Source organism: Drosophila persimilis, unplaced genomic scaffold (genome assembly GCF_003286085.1).
Source record: "Drosophila persimilis strain 14011-0111.01,24,50 unplaced genomic scaffold, DperRS2 tig00001094-arrow-arrow-pilon, whole genome shotgun sequence".
Lineage (NCBI taxonomy): Eukaryota > Metazoa > Arthropoda > Insecta > Diptera > Drosophilidae > Drosophila > Drosophila persimilis.
The window spans coordinates 8,264-16,258 of record NW_020825414.1 but is presented as its reverse complement, the minus strand read 5'-3'; the positions used below and the strand labels follow the sequence as shown (position 1 = coordinate 16,258).

General features: G+C 49.3%; 1 protein-coding gene and 1 long non-coding RNA gene across 4 annotated transcripts; both read right to left on the bottom strand.

The window, feature by feature from the left end:
- Positions 1-3,205: 3,205 nt before the first annotated feature.
- LOC113566849 lies at positions 3,206-4,322 on the bottom strand. Of its 3 annotated transcripts, none has more exons than XM_026994012.1 (5): positions 4,060-4,322; positions 3,798-3,992; positions 3,589-3,715; positions 3,307-3,507; positions 3,206-3,240 (listed from the first exon to the last, which is right to left on the bottom strand). In XM_026994012.1, coding segments are annotated over exons 2-5 (414 nt in total). In that variant the 5' UTR covers positions 3,883-3,992; positions 4,060-4,322; the 3' UTR covers positions 3,206-3,239. The 3 variants fall into 3 exon arrangements, 2 of the variants coding, with proteins under 2 accessions (XP_026849813.1, XP_026849812.1); XR_003409252.1 differs by having other exon boundaries at positions 3,208-3,240; positions 3,312-3,507; XM_026994011.1 differs by having other exon boundaries at positions 3,207-3,507; positions 4,060-4,321.
- Positions 4,323-4,469: 147 nt separating this feature from the next.
- On the bottom strand, positions 4,470-6,741 carry LOC113566848. The gene is made up of 5 exons (XR_003409251.1): positions 6,586-6,741; positions 6,187-6,459; positions 5,910-6,111; positions 4,774-4,960; positions 4,470-4,566 (listed from the first exon to the last, which is right to left on the bottom strand). It is a non-coding gene; the product is annotated as an uncharacterized LOC113566848 (long non-coding RNA).
- Between the last annotated feature and the right edge of the window lie 1,254 nt (positions 6,742-7,995).

Genomic DNA, 7,995 nt, shown 5'->3' with positions numbered 1-7,995 from the left:
AATAGGGCTACCAGACTGTAATACTGATAGAATGTAAACATGTCTGTAGATGTTAATGTTAATGTTAATGTAATGTTAATGTCAATTGCCCGCAAAAATTCAAAATCACATTATTGTTGTAAGTTAAGCTTAAATGTAAATTGCCGAAGTACTGGTAATAAGAAAAGCTGGAAATAAACTCCGCCAGTAGCAAAGCTGGCGGGCGAGTGTGCGCATCGTAGGCGTGCACGCGCATCTAATTACATCGAAAAAAAAAAAAAAAAGTGACTTGTGTTTTTTTGTTGTTTTATGTGGAACTTTAAATGTATTAAAATACATGTTTAAACCGGGACTAAAATAAATGAAACTAAATAAACAATATGTGCCAAATAATTGCAAATAATGCAATATAATCATCTGTAACCGTGCCGTAATAGTGAAGCCAATAAACCCAACTGAGGAAAGAGGAAGGAAAAGCAAGCAACTGAGTACCTGGACCAGGCCATCAAATGGACGCACTTGCTCCAAATCTGACGACCAACAAAATGGATGTTATGGATGCTATGGACAACTCGGCAAGAGCCGAAGCGGGTGGTGAGTGCGTTACTCAAATAAGTTCTGCCGTCATATCGACCAGGCCCCTGGGAGGGAACCCCTCCGCAAATGCTTCCCTCTTCGAACCAATGTTCGACTCAGAGGGGGATGCGGATCTGGCTGAGTTGGAGACGGACTCGCCAGAGAGTACCCTGAGCTCCTTGGGAGCTACGGTGCTGGAGTTCGAGCGTCGTTTCGTGGACAGGGGTTTATATGTTAGAAAATACCCGCCAATCCCACCAAAAACAGACGCCAACATACAAGAAAAACCGCCATCAAATACACGTACAAACACGCAGACAAAAATAGTTCCCAGCGAAAGTGCAACGGGTTCCAAAAATAGCGGCGCTTTCGCTCTTACCAAAGAGCATTTAAGTGCACATAAACAAAACAAGAACAAATGTTATGCCCATATGTTTTCGCGCCAAAACATTAGCGAAAACAAAAACAATCAAACAACTCACACAAGCATCAGAGAGAGCGACGCTTGCGCTCTCTCGGCAGCCGAACCCTCGGCGCACAATCAAAACGGAGGCTCGTCACATCAAGCCCCAAAGCGTTTGCCGCCAAACATGCACTCACACACTTATGACAAAAAGAGAGATGCTTGCTCTCTCCCGCCGAACCAAAACACAAACACATACAAGAACGAAGCTAGCCTGACCTACGCCAATAACAAAACAAAGACAAACACACTGACTTATGCCGAAACTGTAAACGGCATAAAGAAAAACAATGACCAGCAACAGCAACAAAGTTTGACGACAGCTGAACGCAATAATTCTAGCAGAAGCAGAAAATGCTTGCTGCCCACTCTGACTCAGGCGGACGAGCATAATACTCAGACAAGGCCTAGTACCAGAACACAACTGGTAAAGGAATGGCTAATTAGCGTTCCCCCGCTACTGGCCAATGAAATGCCCTCGCCCCTGCCCATTACCCCTATAGCAAAGGATAAATTGACTACAAATTCGTTTCGCTCGCCGCTCAAAAGAAGATGCGCGGCGATCGAAACGGATACAGATGACGATGACTTCACCTGCCTCACTCTGGACACGCCCATGTTCAAGAGCCAATTCGCGAAAAGGCTGCATCATGAGACCCGGCAGATGGAGTCAGATGCTGGGCAAATAAGCTCACTGTCAAATAGTGAGGTTCCGGTTCCGGAGGTCCAACATAGGGAGCCCCAAAGGATAGAGGCTGAAAGCCAACAGATGGAGACGGACAATCATCAGCCGCAACATCAGGCAGACATTAGCATAAATATAACGCCAGTCCAACCGTCATTACGCAGCACCAAGGTCCCAACAATCTTCCTGCCCCTGGTGCCTGCAATTGTACCCCTGATAAATAAATTGACAACAAATCCAAATGTGGGGAAATTCACAACGAAATCGATGGCCAACAGTGGACTTAGAGTCCACTGCGACGACATTTTAACATACAACGCCATCCAGAACGCCCTAGCTGAAGACAGCACCCAATTGCACACACACCAGCCGCGCAGCGAAAGGGGCTATCGTGTAATAGTGCGACACTTACACCACACCACGCCCAGCAGCTGGATCTCTGAGGAGCTTGAACGACTCGGATTTACTGCGAGGTTTATCCGAGGATTAAAACACCGTTTTAATGGGAGGCCTCTAAATATTTTTGAGGTCGAAATTCAGCCCAAGGTGGATGGCGGCCATGAGGCAATACTCGACATTAAAAACCTGGCCAATCAATGCGTCTCCATAGTGAGACAAGCCAAGCCACGCGATCCAGCTCAATGCCATCGGTGCCAGGAGTTTGGGCATACTAAGAACTATTGCAGACGGCCATACAAGTGTATGAAATGCGCAGGAGTTCACCCCACAACAGCATGCAGGAAACCCAGGCAGGAGGATCCTAAATGCGCCAATTGTAGCGGCAAGCACGTGAGCTGCTACAAGGGATGTGCCGCCTACAAAAAGGCTCGCAGCCAGCTAAGGGCAAACCGGCTCATCGGTGAGCAGCAATATCAACAGCAACGCCAGCAGCCACAGCAGCAAACCGAGCAGCAACGCCCACAACAGAAACACAACAAACACCAGCGTACGCAGCAGCAGCAGCAGCATCATCAGCAGCAGTCACAGCAGACGCAACGACAGGGCCGCCAACAACAACAACAGCAGCCAGCAACAATCAGCGGCAGCGGCAGGCCGTCGTACAGCCGGGTAGTACGTAGCGGAATTACTGAGCAGGAGCAGCAGCAGCAGCAGCAACAGCCACGAGCGGACAATCATCAACAGCAGCATCGCCGACCACAGCAACAGCAGCAGCCATATGTCCGTACTGTTGAGCAGCAACATCCATCACAAAGGAAGCGGCCACAGCAGCAGCAGCATCAGCGGCAGCAGCGCGCAAGAGTTGTACAAGGGGCCAAAGCAGCACCAGCATCAACTCCAATAGCAGCAGCAACGCCCAACACCCGCAGGCCCTTGTATAGCCGAGGTGCTCAAGCCAATCCGGCCGAAAATCATTTGGCCAAGTTTCAACAGAAGTTGAGGGATGAACAGCAGCAGCACCACCACCAGCAGCAACAAGAACAGCAAAAAACTCTCCCCGCAAATTTCCAGTCCCATGCCCATAAAGAAAATGCAGAATTTCTCTCAAGACTTGAGGCCAAAATCGATAGTCTATTTTCTGCAATAGTTAAATTAATAAACATCAATACAAATAAGACAAGCAAAACAACAAATAGCAGTTCACCAAACTCTTTGGACATGGCCCTGTCCTCCGCCAATGATGCCTTTTATGTTTAGTCCAGTCCCGAACGGCCTGTCAAACCAAAAAGTCAATCCAGTACAGACTATTTCCACCCACAGCGTCAGCCAGAACGGCAACACTTTTAAAATTGCCTTCTGGAACGCGTGTGGTGTGACAAACAAGTTGAACGAGGTCGAAGTTTTCCTGAAAAGGGAAAAAATACAATTAATGATGGTCATCGAAACACGCACAAGGGCCGTCTCTGTGAGCGGATTCCACACTTACACTGCACAAAATCCGGCAAACGATCGCAGAGGGGGAGTAGCCATCCTGGTCCGGGACGATGTCACCCACTCTGCTCTGCAGCCAATTTCAAAGCCATTCATCCAGAGTGCACCTGTCATCGTCTTCACTGAAAAGGAAAATAAAAAGGGAATTATTTTTGCGCCGATCTACTGTCCGCCTGTATTCAAGTGGGCGCCTGCCCATTTTACTGGATTGATAAGACATTTTGAAGAACTCTGCGTCGAAGAAACAGCATCCGGCTTCCTTGTATGCGGTGACTGGAACGCGAAGCATGTGTGGTGGGGAAATGCCCGTGGATGCGCCAGAGGGAAAGCACTGATGGAGGCTGTACACACCAACAACGGCTGCAATTTGCTGGCCACCGGTGGTGCCACACACTATCCCTACGACAAAAAAAAGAGACCATCAGCGATTGACTTTGGAATCTACAAAGGAATCAACGACACTCACCTGAGTATCCGTTCAAGCTCGGATTTGGACTCTGATCACTTGCTGCTCAGGGTGGAGTTGACGATCGGCAGCGGTGGACATAGACATCCTACGCCCACAGTCAGGAAACATCTGCTCCCAGCACGTGCCAATATCAGCCTGTTCCAAAAGTCGCTGGAACGGTTGATCAATCTCAACACCGAGATTAGGATAGCGCAGGACATTGATGACGTCGTTGACTTGTTTTTGAACAATATACGGGTAGCAGCAGCAGCAGCAACAACACAACATCAACAGCAGCACCCAAGCTCACATCGAAGATGGCCACAGCAGCGTCAGCGTCAGCATCATCATCAGCAGCGGTCACAGCAACATCACCGGCACCATCACCTTAAGCTGGACGAGGCTACAAGCGAGCTGCTCTTCATCAAACAGCAGTGCAAGAGGATCTGGCTGGCGACCCGCACCATCGAAGCCAGACGAAACTACAGGGCGGCGCAAAATCGTCTTAACAAGGGGCTCACAATCCTGAAAAACAAAAACATCAACAAACTGTTCACAGGGATTGACAACAAAGACCGCTATCAAATGCAGAAACTTTGGAAATTGACCAGCACAATCAAAAGACAGCCGCAGCCAAACTGGCCACTGAGGCTGCCAACTATGACTGGAGGCAAGGCAAGTGTCTCGTGGACAAAGTCAACAGCTGAGACAGCCGATGCCTTTGCTACTCACCTGGAGGAGAGATTCAGCCCGATACTGTCCAATTCAGATGAAGAGCGGGCCGCAATCAATAGAGAGCGTGAGCAGTCAAAACGGCAGAAGCAGCTACAACCGGACCAGGAAACCAGGATTCCCTTCAGACCAGTCACACTGCCTGAGCTGATGCAGATTGTGGATGCATTGGAGCTGTCCAAATCACCTGGGGGAGACAAAATCAATAACAAACTGATTAAAAATTTGCCAAAAAAAGCGCTATTATATTTAATACTAATATATAACTCCATTTTCAGGCTGGGCCACTTTCCAAGTCAGTGGAAACATGCCCAGATTAAAATGATTTTAAAACCGGGCAAAAACACAGCAGACATGTGTTCCTACCGGCCAATCAGTCTATTATCTGGCCTTTCAAAGATCTTTGAAAAATTGCTGATGGCGAGACTGTTTGAGGTGGAGAATTTTGCCAAGGCCGTACCCAATTACCAATTTGGATTTCGGCGGGAGCATGGCACTGAACAGCAGCTGGCTCGAGTCACTCAATACATCCTCAAGGCGTATGAGAAAAAACAAGTTTGCTCGGCAATTTTCCTGGACATTTCCGAAGCTTTTGACCGAGTATGGCATGAAGGGCTGCTGTACAAGTTGATGAAGCTGCTGCCTTTAAATTTGTACTGCATTCTGGAGAGCTACCTGGCTGAACGCACTTTTTGTGTGAGCTGCGGAGACGAGGAACTGTCAAGGATCGGAAAAATATCAGCTGGAGTCCCGCAGGGTAGTGTACTTGGGCCAATCCTATACACAATCTATGCCTCGGACATGCCAATGCCTCACCTCATCCAGGACAGCACTGGCTTCCATCCAGAACGGGAAACAATGCTGCTGTCCACGTATGCCGACGACACGGTGATAATGAGCGCATCTGGAATCCCAAATGTGGCAGTCAAATATAACCAAAGATACCTGACTCACTTCTCTATATGGGCCAAGAAGTGGTGCATTAACATAAATGCGAAAAAAACCGGACATGTAATATTCACACTGAGGACAATTAGATCAACGGACTTAAGGCAAACGCCGACTATAAATGGACAGGCTGTGCCACTTGCCAAATCACACACATATCTGGGCATAAAATTGGACAAAAAACTCACCCTAAGCTCACACATCACGAGGATCTGCACAAAACTCCGATCAAGAGCGGCCAAACTGGACTGGCTTGCTGGCCCAAAAAGCCGGCTGCCAAGCGAAACCAAGGCTATAGTCATCAAGCAGCTCATCATGCCCATTTGGCAATATGGTCTTCCGGTTTGGGGCGCACTTACATCCGATTCCCAGCTGCGACGGGTGCAAAGCCTACAAAATAAAATTATTAGACGGGCAATGAAGGCGACAAGGTTCACCAGGAACGATGCGATAAGACAGACTCACAATCTAGACACAATCGACGAAGTGTTCCATGCGGCAAGTGGGCGCTTCGCCAACTCCTTGGCTTGCCATGTCAATCCGGAGGCTCGGAAACTATTACTGCAGCCGTATGAACCACAGCGATTGCAGAGACCACGTTATCTGCAACAGCTGCTCCAACACTTCCGCCCGCTGCAGCCTCAAAATCAGGATCGGAGCAGCCATCATCATCAACATCCAGATCCGGCCATCTCCGAGGAATCGCTTCCAACGCTGGTCCGTCTCGAAGAGGAGGAGCTGAAAAGAAAGAGACAGGAGGAATCAGACGCCAGGCAATTAAGAAGAATCCAACAACAAAATATCATCAATCCGAACCCCGAAAGGTTCAACGAATCGATGATAAATTGCTTCAGAAAACGATACCTCAGCGGCCAAACTCCCCGAGAAAGAATAGTGGCTCTTATCTTTGGCCAGCCACTTTCTGTCCAAAGGATAATCCTGCCAGATTACGAGGGGGATCCCGATCCAGCGACGCAGCAGCAGACGCAGCAGCAGACTCAGCAGCAGACGCAGCAGCAGACTCAGCAGCAGATGCAGCAGCAGACGCAGCAGCGGACCCAGCAGCAGACGCAGCAGCGGACTCAGCAGCAGACACAACAACAGATGCAGCAGCAGACGCAGCAGCGGACTCAGCAGCAGACACGGCAAATTCTGGCGAGCAGCAACCGGCAGACGTCACATCATCGTTGCCAGACACGGGCTGCAAGCAGCAGCTCACGCACCCTGGACGACAGCCATCGACGCAATCCGCAAGAGGCACTTCTGGACCACGGACTGGAGCAAGTCCGACGGCGCCTTGAACGGGTGGTCGACGACGACGACGACGACGACGTCCAAATCATCTCAGATGACGACGACGACGACGACGTCCAAATCATCACCGATGTCCAATCCATCTCAGATGACGATGACCACAACAACGACGATGATGCCGGCCGGCACATTGCGCACACCGCCACAGTGACTCCGCACTTTGGTGCAGCAAGGCGCCGCTCACTGGGACGCCGCAATCCGGCCGCAGCAAGTCCAATGTTCCTGTGGTGGACATTGTCGTTGTACCTGGTAAATGTAAAAATGACATTAAAATTTGCAAAATTATCCCCTCCACAGAGTAATATAAAACGGCACAAAACTCACCTGAAGCGTGTACAAACACGCTTGCGACACCGGGCGACACCCCTAGTTGCTCCTCTGATCCTTTCTCATGGGCGTCACCACGGCATCCGGCCTCCAGAAGGGCTCCGCGGACGAGAGTCATTACGGCTGCTGGTTGGCCATGAATGCCAATTTGGACACGCTTGCGCCGCACACATGGCGCATCCGAATCCACGCAGGGGTGGTTTTCCTGCACTTCATGGCTGCTGGCAACCATCGCCACACAAATCTGGCCGAATCCCGGGCCACCTGGAGGACCACGGCGATCGCTCCATCCACTCTGCACGGCGCTGTGCATTGTCCACGTCTCCTGCCGCACCTTACACACGCGCTCATCCAGCGCCGTACGGTTGCGCACCGTGCCAAACACTCTGCTCCAGACGACGACGATGATCCAGTACCTGCAAATAGAAATAAAATAGAATTAAATTAAATTAAAATGTAAATAATTGTTCAATATTGTCAATACTTATCTGTTTGTGACCACCTGCTGATTTATGTACGTTAATCCTGTGATTGACACATAAGGGCTGCCAGACCATTAGTTTCATGTTTTAATGTTAATGTTAATGTAATGCTACTGTAATGCTAATGTTAATGTTAACAGCCCGCCAATTT